The sequence below is a fragment of the Polyodon spathula genome, chromosome 1 (genome assembly GCF_017654505.1).
Source record: "Polyodon spathula isolate WHYD16114869_AA chromosome 1, ASM1765450v1, whole genome shotgun sequence".
NCBI lineage: Eukaryota > Metazoa > Chordata > Actinopteri > Acipenseriformes > Polyodontidae > Polyodon > Polyodon spathula.
The window spans coordinates 47,987,084-48,013,195 of NC_054534.1; the positions used below are offsets into that span (position 1 = coordinate 47,987,084).

The window sequence follows — 26,112 nt, forward strand, 5'->3', positions numbered from 1 at the left end:
TAATGCTGCTGCTGTCGGTGCTGAGCCAATCTGAGGTTGTCTTGGGCCAAACGACCGACCAAATCCAGACGATCTCTTAGTAGGAGCACATACTTCACTACATTTTTGGACGAGCCTTTGTGCTCTTCCCACCCCTCTCTCAGCAGGTCGAGAATGCCGCGGAGCTGCCGGCCATACAGGAACTCAAAGGGGGAGAACCCCATTGAACTCTGCGGCACTTCTCTCACTGCAAAAAGGATGTGGGGAAGAAGCGATGCCCAATGTTTCTGCTCCTGTGTTACGAATTGCCTCAGCATCAACTTTAAGGTCTGATTAAAGCGCTCCACCAGACCGTCCATGGGGATGATAAATGGACGTCCTGATGGGACGTATTTTCAGTATTCTCTACACCTACTGTAACATATTGGACAAAAAATTGGTTCTGTGATCAGTCAAAATCTCTTTGGGGATCCCTACTCTAGCCATAATCTGCGCTAACTCATTGGCTATTGCAGCGGCACTAGTGGACCTCAATGGAACTGCCTCCGGGTATCGCGTTGCATAATCCACCACTACTAATATATGCATATACCCAGAGTCAGAAAGTAGCAAAGGGCCCACTATGTCCATTGCAATACGCTCTAAAGGAGTGGAAATAATTGGCAGTGGAACCAAAGGGGCTGGGCACAGTCGACCCGGTGCTACTCGCTGGCAGTCTGGGCATGTGGCTACATATCTCGACGCATCAGTATGATAATCGAGCCAATAGAATCGAGCCAATATCCGTCCCCTCGTCTTCTCGGCTCCGAGGTGCCCCACAAAAGGGATATCATGCCCCAGCCTCATGACCTCGGTCCGACAAGACGGGGGAACCAACAGTTGTGTTACAGACTGTCCTGTGCCTGTGGCTAGGTTTACCCAATATAGTAATTGCCCCTTAATACTGAAATATGGATATACTAGCGCCCTAGCGCCATCAACATCCTTACCTTCAATGGACTGGACCTTCCCCCAAGCGTGCACCAGTGACGGGTCGTTATGTTGGCCCCACACTATGTCCGCGCTTGAGTGCCACAGGTCTGGTACATTGAGAGGAGCTGGAATAACCTCTGCTCTAGCTGGCCAAGTAACCTCGCTCTCTCAGTCACACTGCGTTCCAACTCCCTTCGACTGCCGTTTGTTAACATTGCAGCACTCTCCGCGGTGATGTTGAGGCGATGGAGAATAGCCTGCTTGACCAGGTCATAATCGGTGGCGTACTGGTCGCTCAAGGCTTGGTAGGCTGCCTGAGCCTCCCCGATCAGGCAAGGTCCCACCTGACTTGCCCAGACCTCCCTCAGCCATCCCGCCACAGTCGCTCAAACGCCACCAAGTACGGACTTGGCAACTCTGCACCCTGCCCGAAGCCCCAATTTTTCAGTGACGATACGAAGTAAACTCGCCTTTGTGAGGTCATAAGCAAACTCGTTCTACTTCATTTTTAAGCTGAGAAGTGCACTGATTACTGGATTTATTACATTTTGAAGAAAGAGGTAGGTTACGTTTTAGGTTTTTTTTTTGGAATTTAAAAGACCTGTTCACAAAAAAAACAACAACAAAAAAAACATTTTGTTACTAGCTTGAATATTGGCATAATCTTGAATACAATTATAGGTATAATAATAATGTTTTCTCAATTAATCTTTATTTAGTATAGCACATTTCACAACACAATGTAACAAAGTGTTTTACATGAATAAAACATTGGCAAATATATTAACAGAATATTAAACAAATAACTAATAGCTGTCAGCACCATCCAAAACGCTTTTTTAAATGAGAAACAAAAAATCATGTATCTGTTATATACACTTGAAACAATTATTATTATGATAATTTTTTGTGCAGCATGTAATTATTGTGTTACTTATGATGGTTATGTAAAAAAAATGTTCCAGTTCTGAGCAGCAGTTGACTTACTGGTTACACACTGCGCATCAACTGCCTGGCAGGCTGGTTACATACTGTGCAGCTGCTGCCTGGCAGGCTGGTTACACAATGCAGCTGCCTGGCAGGCTGGATACATACGTGCATCTGCTGCCTGGCAGGCTGGTTACACAGTGCAGCTGCCTGGCAGGTTGGATACATACGTGCAGCTGCCTAGCATGCTGGTTACACACTGCGCAGATGTCTGGTAGAAAGTTATGAAGGTTCTGCAATCCTAACATGTCATTGTATACATTATGTACGGTTTCCACAACAGATAATTTCTGTGTGTTTAACAATAAGTAATGTTTTTCAAGGATGCCACCTCAAATGAAGATATCAAAAAAATCTCAAAAGATGGATAATTCCTATTCCACAAGTGATTATTTCTATTCTTTTTTTTTAATTCCCTAAATGTACAGTACCTGTGTGCATTATTTTGCTATAATTGCACATATTAAGTGTATTGTATAAAATTTGTCTAGAGAAGGTACCACCAACGACATCACGAGTGCAACTATGATCCTATGGCGGAGATGTTAAAATTTAAGTGTTTAAAGGTTATGATGTACAGCCATTAATTTACTTAAGTGTAATTACAGAGCTCTGATTTATCAATGAAACAGACTGCTCCATTTCATAATGCCATTTTATACATTTCAGTACTGAATGCTTAATATTCAACATGCAGGTGATACAGGGAGGGGAATGGAGACACTGTAAGCGGTTGCTATTGTAAGTACATTATACAATTTTATAAGAGTCAATTAGAGTTTGCAAATTGCCGCATGATCGCTCACGTCCCTAGAAGTCGCTCAGACGGTTGCTTGGAAAGTAGAGCGCTGCTCTACTTTGAGCAACCGGTTGCTCAACTGCTCGGAACTGGTTGCAAGGACGCCCACATGTAAGTGGTTAGATTGATTGCAACTGATTGCTCAGTTGTGGACCTGGCTTATACATAGCCTACCATTAAACTGAAAAACACCAAGATGTTACTCAAAAGGATTTCACTATTCACTTTGCATCGCATATAACAATTCACAACACACTTCCGTTTTTTTTTTCAATTTGAAATCAAAAAACAAATTTGTACCGCTTTACATGTTTTTATTCAACAGTTTTTGGGTCCATTTTCAACTCCTGTACTCCATACTGTGTATCCTCGCTGAGGGGAGAAAGGAAGTGTGTTTGTAACCTAATTGGTCACCTTTAAAATGTTTCTCTGTCTCCCTGTTTCCATTGTGTACTTTTTCTACTTTTTCTTGGCAAACAGGAAGAAAGAATGACATGTAACAACAGGTGCAATTGGGAAATGTTAAATGCTATAGAGAACACACAGGCAGCTTAATACTGCAACACGAGTTTGCACATAAATGAAATAACATAGCCATGAACACAAACAGATCTTGCTTTTGAAAATAAATTCCTTGTGATTACAGTATGACATGACTTTTATTAATATTAAAATATCTGGCTGAAAAAATGTAATTGTTTTGGAAGCTATAAAGCTACCGGTAACCAAGAAATAGCTGGTTAAAATGTATGTTTTGAAAGTTTTTATATTGTGCCAATACACCAATATTTTTAAGCCTTAATTAAATACTATTTTAAATGGAATTGTTAATATTAATTACATTAAATTGTTAATTAAAAAGATTAATACAAATTAAAATTAAAATAAATTAAAATAAATGCACTTTAATCAGAATTCTGACTTGATTTAAATGTATGTGGACTTCTAATGACAAATGTCAATTTAAAGTGTTTTCTTTTTAAATATTTAAATTAATTTCTTGAATACAGTTCAGACGGTGTCATATCCATAACAATGCACTTCGAGTTATGCTATAAAAATATTAAAAACCTGAGGTATTACTTTATATGATTTTTGGGAGCTGCCAAGTTGTTCTTACAAAATTACATTAAATGTTTTGATTGTAGGTTTCACAAATAAAGACTTTTGATGGCATGTTAAGTGACCCAGCAATGAGTGTCCATTTCAGTCACATCTATAACGCAAGTTTCTTTGGGCAATAAAAAAAATAATAATAATGGTAAGACTTTGTAATTTTAACATGACACAGTCCAAAAAGCACATTATCTAGTGTATCATATTTAAGTAAATATTTAAGTAAGCCCTGTATATGGTAACAAAATTGAATTTTGTGTGCAAATGTCACATCCATGATGCTGGAATTGCCCAGAAACAATTTCAGATTCAACAATGTCCATCTTGGTTAAATTAACTAAGTGTTGCAAATAAGCAAGTTGTAGAAACATAGGGCTATTAGGGTCAGTAGTATGTAGCGCTGCAATTAGTGTAGTATTACATTCATTAAAACGAGCTAACAGTTCAAGTAGCACAGCATCCAGCACACCGTAAAACAGCCTCTTGAGCTCACATTCATTATCCGCTTCACCCCCTGGCTGACCAACAGATCCCTCAATCACAAAGTCTTCAAGGTGCTTGCTCAAATGTAAAACTGTTTCTTGCATGGCAGTTGTTTCACCACAGTCATTCAGCATATGTGTTTTCCATAGCTAAATCATCTGGTTGCTGCTGCTGGGGCCTGCAAATTGTTTGAGCTGGCTGAAGTATTAACTTCCTCGCTGCTTGTCTCTTATACAGATTTATGACCAGCATCAGACTTTTTATTTATTCACTTTCTAATATCCATAACTCTACATGAAAGAGGTTACATTTACACTCACAAAATATGTACTTAGTTTTCTGTGAAACTTTCAGTTTGCACCACATAAGACACACCCCTACTCTACTTTTTCAGTATGAGTTTTGTACGGTGATTACGTAAATACATAGAGATCCAGTAGGGGGTAACTCAGTAACCTACAATAAATACAAACTTGACTCAAACAAAGTACATTTTGTACAAATTATATAGTACATTAACTGTTTAGCAAGGCTGAGAAGAATCAAACTGGAGGGGAACCAGCTTAACTTTGGGCGAGCATTGCCCTTGTTAGTATTAAAGCAACTGTTTAAGAATACCCTTGCTATAAAAACTATGCTAAAGTTAAACACAAAAAGGAAGTGAGCTGCTTAAAAGTCTAACTGAATTAATTCCCGGCCTTTTTTTTTTTTATCCCAGTGTGGTGGAGTGTCCTGCCCCTTTATGTTTATTAGTGTTTTCTGTTGCATGTAGTGTGTTAATGTTGGTGTTTATGTATAAAATACACGGGATATACGAGCACAAGTGTTTAAAATGTATTTAGGCACGAGGATTGCACAGCACTTCACGTGCAGGTAAAATAATATGTGAGCACAGGGAATTGCACTTTATTAATTCACGTGCAGTTGTACCAAGACTCCAATTGAATGATTGATTAGCAATCGAGTCTCGGTACAGCTGCATAAAAGCTGCATGTTTTCACTCACTCGGGGTTGTATGTTCTTGAGTGGAGAACGGGAGAGAGAAGGAGAGATTCTACCAACAATTGCTATTTTGTGCTGGAAGCTCCAGCTCGGAACTTTTTTTCTGTCTGTCCACTTTGTTTGTCTGTCTATTTACTTTGGCCAACGCACCCTTTATTTTCAGTTGTGTGTTTTGTTTAAATCTTTTGTTTGTTATTATTAATTAATAAAATACTGGAAGCCGTAGCTTCTCAGGTTCACCGCCTTTCCTCACTGTTTGGGGTCTGTATTAATGGTCTGACATCACCCCTGCAAAGCCATTCTGTTCACAGTATCATAGAGGAGTTTCCCCTCTGTGAGAATGAACTTTGAAAAAAGTGGCCCAGAGTGATTTAACCCCCGAAATTCCCCAAGTTACCTATTCAATTTGTGTTGCTGCACTCACGGGATGTGAATAAGAAGCTGGCCAAATAAGAAGCTAACTTCAGCATTGTGTATTTTATACATAAACACCAACATTAACACACTACATACAACATAAAACATTAATAAACACAAAGGGGCGGGACACTCCGCCACACCCAGCTATGTCAAAAAACAATGTGTGTCTGCCCTCCACGTTAATAAATATAATTGGTGAACTAGATGTCATGAGCCAGTTCGATCGTCCAAAACAGCGCTAAAACATCCAACAAGTTGTTGCTGTCCTCTCAACTGACCAAATAAAATTGCAAATGTACGTATTGATTGTGTTTTATTTGTTTGCATCATTAATATTGTACTCTGGGTCAAATGGGCGCGAGCTCTGGAACTATCGGGACTGGTTTCGGGACTATCAGGGGGACTGGGATTGTTGGGAGATTTGTGAATGGTTGATTATTGTGTTGTTTTATGTGTTGTGTGCTACCTGTAACTTGTTCTGCTGTGAATGTTTGACAGACGGATGCCGCCCCTGACAGAAGCCAGCAAATGAGATACAAGAATTTGAACCTGCGTGCTGATAGGTCTCCTGTGATCTGGCAGGCAGCCCCCCTATAAAAGGACGGGCAGCCCCACTATCAGGAAGAGAGAGTTGTGCCGAGCGAGCTGCAGCATCAGAGAGAAACAGAGTGTAGATTCTAGTGTCTGGTATTGCAAGCGGAGAACAAGTCCCACAATGAGAGACAGACTGCAGAGCCCTACACTACCCCTGGATAACGAGCCGCCGCTGTCTACATGCCTATCTAGAGAGAAAGTGACCTTCTGACCAGAGAAAGAGAGAGAGAGCACAGCACGCCAATCCCACACTGTGTGAATGCGACAGTTAGTATATGTTTTCCCAAGATCTAGAGATCCTATCCTAAAAGAGCTGAAAATAAACTGTAGTTCTATCCGCCTACAATCTGAAACCAACACGATACTTGTTTATTCACAGTGGGTGTTTGTTGTCTGTTTGTTTTGGCCAACATGCCGTTTGGTTTTGTAAAGTGTTTTTGTTTATTTAAATCTTGGTCTGACGTCATCACAAGCCACCTGTCTCACAGCACCCTACACGTAATATGACATAATTCAAGAAAACATGTTAAATACAAGCATTTAGTGAACATTTGCAACAAAAGCTAAATACAAAAGCACTTACGCAATTTCAAATATTTTTTCATGACGAAAGTATTGGCACCTTTATATTAAAAGTCTGTAAAAATGTAATAGAACTAGTTAAAAAATACTGACTGACTGAAAACCAAAACCATTACACAGCAAATAAAAGCTGCATTATAAAGTCAATAGCCAGAAAAAAAAAAAAAACATTATTTTCAACATCTGCTGAAGAAGAACATTTTGACAAAACAGCAGATGGTAGTCAAGACAAAGGAGGTGGATTCACGTTTGAGAAAAGCACTCATAGCAAACTACAACAAAGGAAATGGCTAAAGAACAGTATCAAAGAAATATGGAATACCAACATCCATGATCGGCCCAATAATCAAGAAGTACCACTGAACAAATTCAACTGAAACACTTGAAAGAACTGGACGTCCAAAGACAATTACAGGTACAGCAGGTAGGAGAATCGTCCGAGCAGCTAAAAAAAATCAAAGATTAACAACCAAGGACTTAAAGAAAGATTTAGAAGCATCAAGAATAATAGTGCATGAAAGTACTCTACGAAGGCACCTGAACACAGAAGAGTTGTATGCACATAAACCTCGCTGCAAACCACTTTTAAAGAAAATTCATAAACAATTAAAATTTGCCAAGAAATGGGAACAGAAATCTGAAGCATTCTTGAACAAAATTCTCTTGTCCAATTAAACTAAAATATAACTTTTCCCCAACAATGGACCATATTATGTTTGGGAAAGCTTTCAATGAAGAGACTCTTGTACCTACAGTTAAATGTGGAGGTGGCTTGATCATGATAGGGGCGGTTTTAGTAGTTCAGGACAAGACATTCATGTTATTTAAGATCGAGTGAAGGCAGCCATGAATCAAAACATTCTACAAAGTACAATGACCCCATCTGCTTGTAGGCTGATTGGCAGACAGTTTATCTTCCAACACAATGACCCAAAGTATACGGTTATGTCAACTCTGGAATTCATGAAGCAAACAAAGACAAAAGTTCTAGAATGGCCTTCACCACAATCACCCGATCTCCATTCAATAAAAATGCTTTGGACTGATCTGAAAAAAAAAGCTGTAGCTAAGCATTGTGTATCCAGTCTGTCTGAGCTGAAGGAAATATGCAAGACAGAATGGATCTATATTTCAACAACAAACTAACATACAGGCTAAGAATAATCATAAGTGTCTGAAAGCTGTAATAAAAGCAAAAGGACATACAAAATACTAAAGCAATGGTGACAATACTTTTGTCATGAACTAATACTTTAAATTAAATAAGTTTGTTTTTTTATAAAGATTATTTGTTAAATTACTAGAAATTGTGCATTTTGCTTTTTGTTTTATTAAAAAGTAGTTTAAGAACATAAGAACATAAGAACATAAGAACATAAGAAAGTTTACAAACGAGAGGAGGCCATTCGGCCCATCTTGCTCGTTTGGTTGTTAGTAGCTTATTGATCCCAAAATCTCATCAAGCAGCTTCTTGAAGGATCCCAGGGTGTCAGCTTCAACAACATTACTGGGGAGTTGATTCCAGACCCTCACAATTCTCTGTGTAAAAAAGTGTCTCCTATTTTCTGTTCTGAATGCCCCTTTTTCTAAACTCCATTTGTGACCCCTGGTCCTTGTTTCTTTTTTCAGGCTGAAAAAGTCCCTTGCGTCGACACTGTCAATACCTTTTAGAATTTTGAATGCTTGAATTAGGTCGCCACGTAGTCTTCTTTGTTCAAGACTGAACAGATTCAATTCTTTTAGCCTGTCTGCATATGACATGCCTTTTAAGCCCGGAATAATTCTGGTCGCTCTTCTTTGCACTCTTTCTAGAGCAGCAATATCTTTTTTATAGCGAGGTGACCAGAACTGCACACAATATTCAAGATGAGGTCTTACAAGTGCATTGTACAGTTTTAACATTACTTCCCTTGATTTAAATTCAACACTTTTCACAATGTATCCGAGTATCTTGTTAGCCTTTTTTATAGCTTCCCCACATTGCCTAGATGGAGACATTTCTGAGTCAACAAAAACTCCTAGGTCTTTTTCATAGATTCCTTCTCCAATTTCAATATCTCCCATATGATATTTATATGGGAGATATTGAAATTGGAGAAGGAATCTATGAAAAATGTTTATCCTTAGTATTGATTAGTAACTCTGTCCCCACCTAAATAAACAGATAATTTGATATGAAAATAACATAATGTCTCAGTGTTCAATATTTAAAATACTGTATCGATTAAGTGACTAGTTTAGTGTTTACGATTCTTTAAATCAACTAGTTGTGAATTGTGAAATTTGCAGTTATCTTTGAATACTCCTAACCACCAGGGGGCTCTACTGTATTACAAAAACAAAGCAAAAACTTTACTCTATTAATCACTTTTCTCAGTCTGTGCTTGTTGTCAGTTGTGACGAAGACAGCAATGGCAGCCTCCAGTATTTTGGAGTACAATGTCGAGGAACAAGAGAAACAACACGCCGTAGTTGGTATAAATATACTTTTAAAGTGTATACGTAGCTTATGTGAGGCATGGGGACATATCGGTGTTATCCTGTTTGTATCTGATATAGCATTATTGTGGGAACACGAGGGTGCAATAGGCCTGCTTGTGCCTTGTCAGTACACTAGTGAAACCACGCTTCTGGAATGCACTGAGTTTGAGATTGAAAATGTTTTAAAAGGATGTCTCAGTGCAAGCCATAATGCCATGGGCATATACGTATCAAGGTTCTGTTTGCATCAGTTTGATTTTCCTTTAACAGCAAAATGTGGTACTTTGGTTTAAAGTATTTCTTGATTAGTCCTGTTAAAAACGTGGCATCACAGCAGCACATGCTAAATATTACGTACTTATTCCCCGGGGGGGGAGGGGGTACTTGACTTGCTAGATGACATTATTATTATGTTTAGTAATGTTTTAAAAGTACTAGTATGATACACTTTTTATATAGCCATATTTTTTTTGCAGTTCAGTTTTCAAACGGGAAGCTCAGAAACACAGAGCAGGTGGACTTCACGTTATATAAACACGTTGACACCAACAATCCAAGAAAGAAACACAGGCGAATTGTGGTAAGATAAATTTGTGGTAAATAAATACTTTTCCCCATACAAAGCTACAAAATATAGCAAAATTGTTTAATTTAATCCATCTGTTTGTTCATTTGTAAGGGGCAATGGTCTAGCAGTAAGGCCATTACAGATTTTACAAGTAGAGCTTAAATTAGTCACAGCCGAGCTATAGACAAACAATTGTTTAAAACTAATATGTTTTAAACACATTGAATATAGAATAAAGTTTCTTTCTCCAAAGATAGTTGTTACTCATATCCTGAAACCTCACCTGTTATAAATTTAATTGCAGGCTGCTGATACAGACAGATTATGTTACGTGGGTAATAATTTTGGACCCATATCGCTAAAATGCAACACTCTCTGCAAGTAAGTGAATAGTTTACATTTAAATGAGTCTGGCCCTGGAAGTGAATCTCATGAACAGTCATTATTTTACTGTTAAGTAGATTGTTCATTAAGTATTTTATGTCTTTGAAGAAGGGGGTGATTATATATTCAGGTGTATCGAGATATTCAGTAAGCAAGTTAGAACATCTGAAACCTCGTATGTCCTGAAAAATACTGTGGATCTGGGTACCCTTTCGGATAAATTGTATTAATTACAATAAGACAAACTTTTTGCCCTCAATCGGTTTTCCTGGTTTTAAATACTGGAATGTAACATAAAATGGGCAGTAAAATATATTGACGATGGGTGTGGATATTTTGCATCGGGTACAGTAAATGTACACTTTGGTCAGGTAGTCAACTATATCTCGATTTCTTGTCACTGGTTGCATGTTACCAGTTTCAGAAATTAGTTTATCTAGAGTAGTGACATTTTTCTTCTTCTAAAATGCTTTGGGGGAAAAAGAGGTGCTAAAAAGATGTGTACAGCTTTAGTCTCTAGCCATCATGTTGCCCTTGTTGTTAAATTTCAAACAGAATTAGAACGTTGAGAAAAAATGGGGTTGCTTTTGAGAACGGGCCCGTTCACATTTGGTTCATTTCGACAGTTTATTTCTAACTGAGTACAGCTTGGTTAGTTTGAAAGAAATAGATTAATTCCCTTTGATAGTTTATTTTAATCAAACAAAACTGGGACCTATTGAAGGTGTACAGTATGCAAGTTTGCATAGTGTTTATTTTGAAATCAAATTTTTCATATTAATTCAATACACATTTGCTCCCAAGGTATTTTGTTGGTGTTCTTGACAAGACGACTGGAAGAATGGAAATTCACAATGCTGAGTTATTTAACATGCAGCCGGTCTTCCCAGGTATGTACCGTTAAAATAAATTTGCAGTTGCCATAACAACCCATAAAAAATACAGTGACACAGGTGTATGGCACAGTGTAACATGATCTATTTTAATCTATTTTAATAAGAATTATTTTTACAAAAAACAGATATTTAGACACAATCAAATTAAAGCTGATGCAGGGATGGTAATAAGACTCTTGTTATGTAGAGGTTGGGTGCATTCTGGCTCCCGAGTGGCACGTCCAGTAAAGGCACTCTGCCTGGAGTGCGGGATGCTCCCTAGGTCTTAGAGACTGCCAGTTCGAATCTAGGCTATGCCACTGCCGACTGTAGCCGGGAGTTCCCAGGGGGCAGCGCACAATTGGTCAAGCGCTGCCCAGGCGGGGGTAAATTAATTGGAGATTTCAAATTTACAAAAAAAAAAAGTTTGGTGCGTTCTTGGTTTTACTACGTTTACTAAGACACACCTGAGCTTGTTACCTGTACGGTGTGGCTAGTCAAGCTTGTAGAAACTGCTATGTCTTATTTCCATACCTGCTGACCATGTTGTTACCACTTGAAGGATGTTTGTGAGCTAATTTTATGGTTGTTTTAAAAAAGGTGGAAATGATGCTCAGCTGTCAAAGGGATATATCTGTGACGTTTGTTAAAGAAATATTGTACATTCTCTTACCCATGGTTTTCATATATGTTTGTTATGTTTTTCATTTTAGTATTTTGTTTACAGGTGAATCTGTTACTGAAGAAGCATCTTCAGAAAGTCAGAACAAATCTTATAGAGAAAAGGTATGTCTGATTTACATGGTGGTGAATGAAATGGACCATTGTTTTCAGCTAAGTAGTAGACCTGTATGGCCCTTATTGGCTAATGCAGGGGTTCTCAAATTTATTTTTTTATTTATTTATTTTTATATCTCTGCCCCCCTTTGGAAATGTTTCAGACTGAAATAGCAATAAAGTATAGAGTAAAATAAATATATAAATTAACATTCAAAATACAAAATAAATGCTAGGTGAGATTGGAGCTGATTTACCACAGAAGTACAATAAATAAAAACACTGTCAACACATAATTAATGATTTAAAATAATTGTCAACCATATTTCTTGTTATAATCTACAAAAATAATATTTTGTGAGCAAGAACAGCCAATTTAATTTCTATGTGTCATATTATATGCTACTTGAATTAAACTGGCGGGAAATAAAAAAGATTTCATACATATATGTTGTATACTTTGTATAGTAGCCACTTCCATATGTAGCACTTCGATACAGGAGAGGGTAGTACAAAAACCCCCTCCTGTTTTCATAAACCCGATTACCAATTCTAGACTCCCAGTCCCTTACCTAACTTAACATTCATTTCAGAAGACGGTGTTATGCGTTATGGACAATTTTCAGACCCAGTTACTCAATGAAAAAATAATGCAAATAGTCAGCCAGCCCAGTGGATCAAAAAGAGAATATTACACTATGTAACACAATTTTTGTTCCTGGGTAGTGAGTGTTATTTCCTAATTGCTTATGCCTCAAAAGTATAGAAAATGTCTATTATTCCCCACAAACTTTGCTTTTGTGACCAGGACAATACAGTATAATCGTAAGTCTCGAAAAACTACTCGCTTCTAAATCTTTTGTAGTCATTTTTGTATTACTTTAGTATAAATACATGTTAATTTGGATTCATATGTTGTTTTTTCCTGACTTTATGTGAACGAAAAGACACACATTTGCCCGTTTTCCCATTGGAAATAGTGATGTTTTGAAATATCACTGTCCTCGTCACAAAAGCAAAGTTTGTGGGGAATAATAGCCATTTTCTATACTTTTGAGGCATAAGCAATTAGGAAATAACACTTACTACCCAGGAACAAAAAAAAAAAAAAAAAAATTGTTACACAGTGTTATCAAGAAAAACAAAAAAGAAAGTATTGCATTTAATCTACGAACCAAAAACAAGCATTAATATACTGCTATTGACAAACTTTTTCTAAACTGTATTTGTAATGATACTAGTGTGCACGGATTAGTAAGCAAACAGAAAAAAACAAAAAACAAAAAAAAAAAAAACCTTGTGACCGAGAAGTTTTCAGTTTATCATTGTTATTTGTAAAACTGTTTCTGCTTAAATAGTATAAGATATTTCTGATTTAAACAAATGTTCCTGACAGGGTTTGCTTCCACTCACCTTCCCAACAAACACATTAGTTTCTAAACTTGTCACTCAGACTGTTTGCAGCGTGTGGTGGGCAGGGAGAGGCGACGCTGTTAAGGGCTGTGCGCTTATGGTATTGCTTTATAGTTGAGTAAAACAAAACAAACAAAAAAAAAAGTGAATTAGCTGATCAGTAAAACACAGCGGGAGGGCTGGCTTTTTTTTACTGTTAATGATTAAGTTTGAGAAACGCTGGGCTAATGCATAGAAACTGTCTAAAGTATCAGCCTCATATGCCTAACTGTCCACTCAGTTAAACTAGTTTGCCTGTTTTAAGTATTTTGAACAGAAAACTGCATTAACTGTGCCTATTTAGTCTCTGTATATAAGGCACTGAATTACAGTTACAGAAATGGACCCTAACAGACTTTTGCCTCTTGGATACTGTATGACATGTTTGCCTCTATTTTTCCTTTGTAAGATTATTTTATTGCACATAATGGAAAGCTTTAACCTGAGAGTCCTGAATTTAGTATCTGCGGCCTGTGCTACCGGTACTCTTAAAGAGCAAGTAGCGGGGTTCTAAAAAAATATAGTGTTGTACATCCCCTCGTTTAGCTACACCTGTTTCAATAACTTGGAACTTCTTTCATTGTTACGTCCTGACAGCTTTTTACACTTTAAATTTTAAAGTTCAAAGTCTGTTTCAAAATGTCTGCCTAATACTCAGGTGTTTTAAGATCGGTCCTAAATCACTGCAGGAAGAGCGATAAAGCAAAAACATAACGCGTGCTCTGGCTTTTCTGTTCCGTACCACATCATGGATTTGTTATCTGTTTGACAATGTGGGCAATAATCTATGCACTATCAGTGCACGAGAGCAGCCATTTAGAAAAGAGCTTTGAAACAGATTTTAAAGTTATTTGGTGTAAAAAAATGGGTCAAGATGTTAACAATAAAAAGAAAATGATAGGTACATTATTTAAATAGTTGTACCAACACAAGGGGATGTGTAATGCTATATTTTTCCAAAAGCCTGCTACGTGCTGTTTTAAGATGATATGCATTTTTTTAAGAAAAATATAATAGTGCCAGACCACTGTCTGTTTGAATGGATGTATGTTTGGGATTATTATTTATTTAAGATTTTCTTGGTAGATACCGATCACGCACCCAGTATTGTCCAATGCAGTAGTAGTGCATGTATTGAGAGGAACGGTAAAGTCTACACCCCTTTTGAACGTTTTCACATTTTGTTGTCAGTGCCGCAGAGTTTCATGCATTTAAATGAGGATTTTTTTCCACTTATCTACACACCATACTCCACAGTGTTAAGGGGAAAACAGTTTTTATTGAGAAAAAAATGATATGTTAAATACAAAACTGAAAGATCATAATTGGATAAGTCTCCACCCCCCTGAGTTAATACTTGGTGGAAGCAATTACAGCTGTGAGTCTGTTGGGGTAGGTCTCTACCAACTTTGCCCAGCTAGATTTGGCAATATTTGACCATTCTTTACAAAACTGTTCAGGCTCTATCAAGTTCCTTGGGGAGCGTTGATGGACAGCAATCTTCGAGTCATGCCACAAATTTTCGATTGGATTTAGGTCGGGGCTCTGACTGGGCCATTCAAGGACATATACCTGTTGTTCCTTAGCCACCAGTGTAGCTTTGGCTGTCTACTTTGGCTCGTTGTCTTGCTGAAAGGTGAACTTCTGTCCCAGTTTCAGCTTTCTTGCAGAGGGCAGCAAGTTTTCCTCAAGGAATTCTCTGTACATTGCTCCATTCATTTTCCCTTCTATCCTGACAAGTGCTCCAGTCCCTGACGATGAGAAACATCCCCATAACATGATGCTGCCACCACCATGCTTCACAGTAGGGATGGTGTTCTTTGGGTGGTGCGCTGTGTTGGGTTTGCGCCAACATAACGATTTGCATTTAGGTCAGAAAGTTCAATTTTAGTTCCGTCCGACCACAAAACTTTTTCCCACATGGCTTCAAACGGAATTCAAGGTGGGTTTTCTTGAGTAATGGCTTCCTTCTTGCCACACTACCATACAGGCCAGATTTGTGGAGTGCTTAGGATATTGTTGTCACATGCACGCTTTGACCAGTCTTGGCCATAAAAGCCTGTAGCTCTTGCAAATTGCCATTGGCCTCTTGGTAGCATCTCTGATCAGTCTCTTTCTTGCTCGGTCATCCAATCTGGAGGGACGGCCTGATCTAGGCAGGGTCTTGGTGGTGCCATATACCTTACACTTCTTAATAATCATCTTGACCGTCCTCCACGGGATATTCTAGGCCTTTTGATATTTTTTTTTTACCCATCCCCCTGATCTTTGCCTTTCAGTAACTTTGTCTTGGAGTTCTTTTGAAAGCCCCTTGGTGCTCATGGTTGAGTCTTTGCTTTGAAATGCACTACCCAGCAGAGGGAACCTACAGGAACTGCTGAATTTATCCTGAAATCATGTGAATCTCTACAATTTAACACAGGTGGAAGCTACTTGATGTGTGATTTTGAAGGTGATTTGTTAATAGCTAATTTGGGATTGCTATTACAAGGGGGGTGGACACATATACAACCAAGATATGTCAGTTTTTATTTTTTAATTAATTTTCTACACATTTGTGGAATGTTTTTCACTTGGAAGTTGTGGGGTAGGTAAATTGGGGGGGAAAAAAACTATTAATGCATTTTAATTCCAGGCTATAAGACAACAGAAGTAAAAAAGGAAAATTTTGAAAGGAGGTGTAGACTTTCAGTAGGCACTGTTTGTGTCTGTAAACATTAGGAACACCTGATCTTTCCATTAAATACAGACAAGGTGAATCCAGGTGAAGGCTTTGATCCCTTATTGTTGTAACCTGTTAAATCCACTTCAGTCAGTGTAGATGAAGGTGAGACAGGTTACAGAAGAATTTTTAAGCCTTGACACAACTGAGACATTGATTGTGTATGTGTGCCATTCAGAGGGTAAATGGGCAAGACAAAAGATTTAAGTGCCTTTGAACGGGGTATGGTAGCAGGTGCCAGGGGCGCCGGTTTGAGTGTGTCAAGAACTGCAACACTGCTCGGTTTTTCACGCTGAGCAGTTTCCTGTGAGTATCAAGGATGGTCCACCACCCAAAGGACATCCAGCCAACGGCAGGCCAGTGGTCGAAAACGGCCCATTGATGAAAGAGGCCAAAGGAGGCTGACACGAATTGTGCAGAGCAACAGACGGGCTACAGTTAGTCAACTGACAGTCCAATAAAACATTGGTGCCGAAAGACCCATAAAAGAATGCACAACTTGTCGTACCTTGACACGAATGGGGTATGGCAGACAATGACCTAACAGAGTTCCACTTCTTTCAGCAAAACACAAGAAACTGCGGTTGCAGTGGGCTAAGGAACAAAAACACTGGACACTGGAGGATTGAAAAAACATTGCCTGGTCTGATGAATGGGTGGGAGGACTAGGGTGTGGAGAAAACCACATGGGTACATGCATCTATCATGCCGTGTATCAACATTGCAGGCTGGTGCTCGTGGTGGTGTGATGGTGTGGGGTGTGTTTTCATGGCACACATTGGGCCCCTTGATAAAAGTGGAGCAACGTTTGAATGCCACAGGATATCTGAACATCATTGCCAATCAGGTGCATCCCTTCATGGCAGCAGTGTATCCATCTGCTAATGTATTTTTTCAGCAGGATAATGACCCATGCCACAAGGCTAGGATTGCCCAGGAATGGTTCCATGAATATGACAGTGAATTCAGCTTACTGCAGTGGCCTGCCCAGTCAGTCCAATTGAGCAACTGTGGGATGAGATGGAACAAGCTATTCAGAGTAGAGATCCACTACCAGCCAACTTGACATAACTGTGGGAAGCATTGGAGTCAACATGGGCCAGCATCCCTGTGGAACGCTTTCGACACCTTGTAGAGTCCATGCCCTGACGAATTGAAGCTGTTCTGAGGGCAAAATGGGGTGCAACTCAATATTAGGAAGGTGTTCTTAATGTTTTGTACACTCAGTGTGTGTGTGTATATATGTATGTGTATATATGTATGTGTGTGTGTGTGTGTGTATATATATATATATATATATATATATATATATATATATATATATATATATATATATATATATATATATATATATATATATATACATATATATACATACACACACACACACACACACACACACACACTGAAGAAAAATATAAACGCAACGTGTAATGTGTTGGTCCCATGTTTCATGAACTGAAATAAAAGATCCCAGAAATTTTCCATACGCACAAAAAGCTTATTTCTCTCAAATTTTGTGCACACATTTGTTTACATACCTGTTAGTGAGCATTTCTCCTTTGCCAAGATAATCCATCCACCTGACAGGTGTGCCATATCAAGAAGCTGATTAAAAAGCATGATCATTAGACAGGTGCACCTTGTGCTAGGACAATAAAAGGCCAATCTAAAATGTGCAGTTTTGTCACACAACACAATGCCACAGATGTCTCAAGTTTTGAGGGAGCGTGCAATTGGCATTCTGACTGCAGGAATGTCCACCAGAGCTGTTGCCAGAGAAGTGAATGTTCATTTCTCTACCATAAGCCGCCTCTAACGTCGTTTTAGAGAATTTGGCAGTACGTCCAACCGGCCTCACAACCACAGACCATGTGTAACCATGCCAGCCCAGGACCGCCACATCCGGCTTCTTCACCTGCAGGATCGTCTGAGACCAGCCACCCAGACAGCTGATGAAACTGTGGGTTTACAAAACCGAATAATTTTTGCACAAACTGTCAGAAATCGTCTCAGGGAAGCTCATCTGCATGCTCGTTGTACTTACCAGGGTCTTGACCTGACTGCAGTTCAGTGTTGTAACTGACTTCAGTGGACAAATGCTCACCTTTGATGGCCACTGGCACGCTGGAGAAGTGTGCTCTTCACGGACGAATCTCGGTTTCAACTGTACTGGGCAGATGGCAGACGGCACGTATGGCGTCGTGTGGGCGAGCGGTTTGCGGATGTGAACAGAGTGCCCCATGGTGGCAGTGGGGTTACGTTATGGGCAGGCATTGCATTTTATCGATGGCAATTTGAATGCACAGAGATACCGTAATGTGATCCTGAGGCCCATTGTTGTGCCATTCATCCGCTGCCATCACCTCATGTTTCAGCATGATAATGCATGGCCCCATGTCTGTACACAATTCCTGGAATCTGAAAATGTCCCAGTTCTTCCTGCATACTCACCAGACATGTCACCCATTGAGCATGTTTGAGATGCTCTGGATCTACGTGTACGACAGCATGTTCCAGTTCCCGCCAATATCTAGCAACTCGCAAAGCCATTGAAGAGGAGTGGGACAACATTCCACAGGCCACAATCAACAGCCTGATCAACTCTATGCGAAGGAGATGTGTCGCGCTGCATGAGGCAAGTGGTGGTAGCACGAGATACTGACTGGTTTTCTGATCCATGCCCCTACCTTTTTTTAAGGTATCTGTGACCAACAGATGCATATCTGTATTCCCAGTCATGTGAAATCCATAGATTAGGGCCTAATGAATTTATTTCAATTGACTGATTTCCTTGAAATTTTTGGATGTTGCATTTGTATTTTTGTTCAGTGTGTGTGTGTGTGTGTATATATGTGTGTGTGTATATATATATATATATATATATATATATATATATATATATATATATATATATATGAAAAGTTTAGATGCAAAACGTGATATACGCTATTCACACCAAAACTGAGCTAAAGGCAGGATCATTCATCTCACTGTGCCTACTTTCTGATGTTCAGTGTCCTTTGTCCTCAAAACATTATATACACCACGTTAAATACCTACAACTCAAATGATCAATTCTTTCCATAACTATATACGCCAGGCTTCTAATTTAGCAAAGTCCGACATATCCACTGAGCCAATCAGTGTGCAGTATCAGTCTTGTGACCCAGTTATGGCAGCGCCCAGGGGGAGGATCATAGTGTATTTAATCTTGTAAATTGTGATTTTCATGATTTAAATGATGAATAATTAAAAAAAAAAAAAAATGCAGGGAAGTCAATTTCCTAACAGTGTGTAACAATGGTGAATAAGCATTCACAAATAATGCTTAGAAAACTGTCACTTGATCGGAACTGTAAAACCTCCCGTCATCTCCCTTGCAATGCCAACTCCACTTAATGGTGTTTAGTTTGTGTTCTCCCTCTGCGTGGGACATGAAGTTGATCGTTTGAATTCGCTGAAATGTGTTGCATCTTTAGAAGTAAGCGTAAAGTCATTTTACAAAAATGGAGATTTATACATGGTTATGTCCCTGACTGAAGATGTCGTTAGCAAAGGGGGTTGGTTGTATTAACGAGGTCAAACAATAGGTCACGTTTTACTAAACATTTTAAAACTAATAAACAATTACCATAATGAACATTACTGTAGTGTGTTGCTTAAAACATAATAACACAATATTCATAATAAAGTTGAGTTCTTATTATAAATAACATGTTTAACGCTTGGGACTCCCTGTCTGTAGCTTGGTGTTGTTTACATTATCTTCAGCATATTTTAAATGATTGAAAGCTTCTAAAATACACTGCCGGTCCTACGGGAGTGAGGGTTTTTTTTTTTTTTCTGTCTTCTGCATGCGCTTGATTATTATGAGTACAGCGTACAAGCTGAAAGCTATATGTTTGCATGTATGTAAAGAATACTGACGAAATAGACAAATAATTTTTACCGTAAATAAACAACCACAACAACACATCCTAACAAAAAAAAGGCTTAACTAGAGAGAGAGAGATGAATAAATCATATCTGGGTAAACAGGTTGTGGGGGAGGAGGGAATGAGAGTGTCTAAGGCTTCAGTGTGTGATATTGAGCAAGGCACAGAGCTTGGCGCTACCTCTTCATTGTAACTTGATGTTGATGGTAAATATTCTTGGCTTATGTCTTCACTGACACACTCGCTAACATCCTATTCAGTGGAAGAATTGGGTGTATTTGAATTTAAATCGGAATCTGAATTCAGTGTTATTACTAATACTTCTTTCTCACTGAGCGATTTTTGCCGGTTTACAAACAGTGTTGACATTTTTCTGACTGGAATAATTATATGTAATTCAGTCAATATCTTGCAGACTACGCAAGAGACCAGTAAAAGGCGTTACGGAAACCTAGTGTTATAATATCATGAGAGCAGGGGTTTTGTAGGCTCAGTAATTCAAGTTTAAAGTTGCAGAACTTACCTGTGCGTTCATACTCCCTGGGGACCGGAGAGCAGCGAACGTGCTGGAACATTTGCACTACTCAAAGGGTTAAAAACACAGTTTTCTTATACCAATACAGTATTGGTGAGCGATAATCAGTTTGAAAACCAGGCTTTAATCACCCTTGAGTGCTGCAGGGCTCAAGCACCAATGGAGGAAAATAAGGTCCTGCACAGTGCAAATAAATCACGTGTTCCGCCAAATTATAGTGTGGATGCATCACAAGCAGAACTGTTACTGCAGCGTTTAAAAATGTAAAATCCATTTATACAAACTCTCGCAACTTTCTTGAAAAGATCTGCGTTCCCTTGTTTTTCTTTTGTATTTGTTTTGCTCTCATTAGTATCTATAGTAGATACAGCGTTTGTCAGTTGTGGCAGGTTCTGCTATACTTGTTGCAGTGGTTTTCTCCCACTGCTAGTTAAAAAAATAGCCTCTTAGCTAACAATTTCAACCCAAGGGCTACAGTGAAATGTACTGTCTTTAAATTGGGACTTTTGTGAAGACCGCATGTGTACACGAGTACATTAATTACTGTAGATAGCAATTCGTAACCAACCGGCCAGCATTATTGTAAACAGCAACGCGTGTTATGAACAATAAAATAAAAAAATTTAATTTGTGTCATCGGTGTCAATTTCAGACGGAGCTTCACGGCTGGCAAGGTGACACAGCAGAGAGAATTTTTTTTCCTTTGTGTTCCTGTCCTTGTGCTGTCCGTGTCAGTTTCTCATCTCAGCACACAGTACATTAGTTGCTCAGTAACGAGGTAGAAACAGATGATTGGTCAATCTGTATGAGCGTTTATGAAGGTGCTTTGTTAAAAAGAAAAAAAATATATATTTTTTTTTTTTAGCAAAATAAAATCTAAGCCTATTTAGGGACTCCCAACTGTTGTTGTTGATTCCAACTTAGGCACTTCACATAAGGACTAGAAAGTTTCAAAAGGCACAATATTGTTGGTTTCTAACCCTGATATTATTGTACTTTGAGTAATTTTAAACAATTTATTTGATGAACCCTCATTAGTGTGCCTCTGTAATACTGAAAATCAGTGACTTTTCTTTCAAGAGTTTGTTCATGTAGGTATCAATATGACATTTAATATACCATGTAAAAGCAGAAAACTTAATTTTTTTTTTTTTTAAATGCCTAAAAGTAATTTGTCTCCAGAATTATTTGATGTCAAATTTGTGAATGTTTGCTAATTCCTTGTGACTTTGATTAATCAATTTGATTAATTGAGTGGAATGTAGGTGTCTTGTTTTGCAAGAAAACAGCCCATGGATATATAGCCTTTTGCTGCAAAACATAAAGTGAAACATTATATTTTGTTTGATTTCTTATTTCTTTAGGTTTTCCATTTGAGAAACACCTAATGTGGAATCAATTTATTCAGAAAAGCACCAAAAAACATGATCATTTACCAAAAATAGGAAAAATGGATTGTGGCAAAGTGCCCGTCCCTGTGTTTATTATATGTTGTGTGTTAATGTTGGTGTATAGTCATTGGTACATGGGATATAAATGGGTCTGTGTAACACAAGTGATTTAAAATGTATATTTGTATTTAGGCACGAGGATTGCACAGCACTTCACGTGCAAGTAAAGTGTAATAATATGTGAGCAGGGGGAATTGCACTTTATTAATTCACGTGTAGTTGTACCGCGACTCCAATTGAATGATTGATTAGCGATCGAGTCTCGGTACAGCTGCATAAAAGCAGCATGTTTTAACTCACTCGGGGTTGTGTGTAAGGTGAGTGGAGAACGGGATTGGAGACAGAGGTAATAATAATAGTAATAATAAGTAAAATATCTGCTCACCGTGTTTGTTTAATGTTAGTCCATTTTGTTTGTCTGTTTATTTTGGCTACCAGTGCCGTGTCCTGTGTTTTTGTTTTTTGTCTTACAACCTTTTATTTTCTGTCTGTCTGTGCACTATTAAATGCTGAGCGAGACCATTCGCTCAGCTCCACCAAACTCCACCTCTCTGTTGTTTATTTCCTCGTTCTTGTTTCTGGTCTGACGTCCCCCACTCCGGCCGTCTTTGTGACCATGGATATATCTAGTTTTGCATCTAAACTATATATATATATATATATATATATATATATATATATATATATATATATATATATATATATATATATATACATACACACACACACACACACACACATATATATATATATATATATATATATATATATATATATATATATATATATATATATATATATATATATATATATACAGCTCTGGAAAATATTGAGACCACTGCAAAATTATCAGTTTCTCTGGTTTTACTATTTATAGGTATGTGTTTGCGTAAAATGAACATTTTTGTTTTATTCTATAAACTACTGACAACATTTCTCCCAAATTCCAAATAAAAATATTGTCATTTAGAGCATTTATTTGCAGAAAATGACAACTGGTCAAAATAACAAAAAAGATGCAGTGTTGTCAGACCTCGAATAATGCAAAGAAAATAAGTTTATATTCATTTTTAAACAACACAATACTAATGTTTTAACTTAGGACGAGTTCAGAAATCAATATTTGGTGGAATAACCCTGATTTTCAAGCACAGCTTTCATGCGTCTTGGCATGCTCTCCACCAGTCTTTCACATTGATGTTGAGTGACTTTATGCCACTCCTGGCGCAAAAATTCAAGCAGCTCAGCTTTGTTTGATGGCTTGTGACCATCCATCTTCCTCTTGATCACATTCCAGAGGTTTTCAATGGGGTTCAGGTCTGGAGATTGGGCTGGCCATGACAGGGTCTTGATCTGGTCTTGCTGAAACACCCCCAGATGAGTCCAATTTTCAGCTTTGCCCAACACCTGGTCGTCTAATGGTTAGACGGAGACCTAGAGAGGCCTACAAGCCACAGTGTCTTGTACCCACTGTGAAATGTGGTGGAGGAGCGGTGATGATCTGGGGGTGCTTCAGCAAGGCTGGAATCGGGCAGATTTGTCTTTGTGAAGGACGCATGAATCAAGCCAAGTACAAGGTTGTCCTGGAAGAAAACTTGCTTCCTTCTGCTCTGACAATGTTCCCCAACTCTGAGGATTGGTTTTTCCAGCAGGACAGTGCTCCATGCCTCACAGCCAGGTCAATCAAGGTGTGGATGGAGGACCACCAGATCAAGACCCTGTCATGGCCAGCCCAATCTCCAGACCTGAACCCCATTGAAAACCTCTGGAATGTGATCAAGAGGAAGATGGATGGTCACAAGCCATCAAACAAAGCCGAGCTGCTTGAATTTTTGCGCCAGGAGTGGCATAAAGTCACCCAACGTCAATGTGAAAGACTGGTGGAGAGCATGCCAAGACGCATGAAAGCTGTGCTTGAAAATCAGGGTTATTCCACCAAATATTGATTTCTGAACTCTTCCTAAGTTAAAACATTAGTATTGTGTTGTTTAAAAATGAATATAAACTTATTTTCTTTGCATTATTCGAGGTCTGACAACACTGCATCTTTTTTGTTATTTTGACCAGTTGTCATTTTCTGCAAATAAATGCTCTAAATGATAATATTTTTATTTGGCATTTGGGAGAAATGTTGTCAGTAGTTTATAGAATAAAACAGAAATGTTCATTTTACCCAAACACATACCTATAAATAGTAAAACCAGAGAAATTGATAATTTTGCAGTGGTCTCTTACTTTTTTTCAAGGCACTAATATGGAAAAAATTATTTGCCCCTTTTTCTGATTTTCTGCATTTTTGCATATTTCTTACACTGAATGTTATTAGTTCTTCATCCAAAATCTAATATTAGATAAAAAGGACCTTGAGTGAACAAATAACACAATTTTGATACATATTTAATTTATATATTGAAGAAAGTTATGCAACACCCAATGCCCCTGTGAGAATCAGTAATCGCTCCCTTAGACTCAATAACTAGTTAGGACACCTTTAGCTGCAATGACTGCAACCAAACACTTCCTGTAGTTATTAATCAGTCTCTCACAGCACCCTGGAGGAATATTGTCCCACTCCTTCATGCAGAACTGCTTCAACTCGGTGACATGTGTGGGTTTTCAAACATAAACTGCTCGTTTCAGGTCCTGCCACATCACAGTGGGGTTTCGGTCTGGACTTTGTCTAGGCCATTCCAGAACTTTTAAATTTCTTGTTCTTCAACCATTCTGATGTAGACTTGCTTGTGTGTTTCGGATCATTGTCTTGCTGCATGACCAAGCTGCACTTCAGCTTCAGCTCACGGACAGATGGCCTGACATTCTCCTGTAGAATTCTCTGATACAGAGCAGAATTCAGTGGTTCCTTCAGTGATGGCAAGTCGTCCAGGTCCTGATGCAGCAAAGCATCCCCAAATCATGACACTACCACCACCATGCATGATCTTTTGCTATGAGGTTATTACTGCAGAATGCAGTGTTTGGTTTTTGCCAGACATAACAGGGCCCATGTTGGCCAAAAAGTTCCACTTTTCACTCATCTGTCCATAGAGCACTGTTCCGGAACTCTTGAGGAGCATCCAGGTGCTTTTTGGCAAACTTGAGATGAGCATTCATGTTCTTAGTGAGCAGTGGTTTCCGCCTTACTTCTCTGCCATGAATCCCATTTTTGCCCATTGTCTTTCTGATGGTGGAGTCACGAACACTGACCTTAGCCGAGGCGAGAGAGGCCTGCAGATCTCTGGATGATGTTCTAGGGTTCTTTGTGACTTCCTGGACAATTTTACGGCTTGCTCTTGGTGAGATTTTTGCAGGACGGCCACTCCTGGGAAAATTCACTACTGTCCTATACTTTCTCCGTTTGGACAATATGGCTCTGACTGAGGTTTGGTGGAGCCCCAGAGCCTTAAAAACTCTGACAATTCTGACAAAGAAGAAGATGACAATGAAATCACTGCGGAGGAAACAACCAAAGAACAACCTTACTACGTAAGGTTCAACCGGATGAAGAGGCTTCATTTACCATAATTAGACAATACATCCCATACGCAGTGAAAGAAAGAAAGGTACAGCTACTGATCTTTACCAAATGCTTTACATACAGGATGACGCTCTGGAAGACTGGAGGGAAAAAAATGGACCTACTGTATTTCCTAGACTTGTACACTCATGGAATTCATGGAATCGTTTGAATCCAACAGTTTCTCAAAGCTCGGCTTCAGTCATGTCACATGCAATTTAGGCTGATTCAGCAATATATCTTTCACCTGCAGCAACAGGCCAGTCTTTTCCAGATTAATATAGGACCTGGACTAACCTGGGACAATACATAAAGGAGTTGAATGGACCAGGGTTTGCAAACATGCCCATCGGAGAACTTGTCTCACGAGATCCTGTCAGTGCGTCTCTGTTCATGCACAACAAGTTTCTTGCAATCCTGTATTTTATTACATCCCCAAATGGCCCTCTGGGGAAAGTTACACATTACTTTTGGTGCAGAG

The 26,112-nt window shown here is 38.7% G+C and overlaps 1 protein-coding gene across 1 annotated transcript in view; it reads left to right on the plus strand.

The window, feature by feature from the left end:
- The first annotated feature begins 9,322 nt into the window (after positions 1–9,322).
- Positions 9,323–26,112, plus strand: part of polr1e (RNA polymerase I subunit E) — a 38,695-nt gene continuing 21,905 nt past the window's right edge. The window contains exons 1-5 of the mRNA XM_041256896.1: positions 9,323–9,409; positions 9,892–9,995; positions 10,288–10,364; positions 11,172–11,257; positions 11,970–12,028. Of these exons, the coding sequence (XP_041112830.1) occupies positions 9,346–9,409; positions 9,892–9,995; positions 10,288–10,364; positions 11,172–11,257; positions 11,970–12,028 (390 nt within the window). The 5' untranslated portion in view covers positions 9,323–9,345. The remainder of the gene's footprint in view (positions 9,410–9,891; positions 9,996–10,287; positions 10,365–11,171; positions 11,258–11,969; positions 12,029–26,112) is intronic.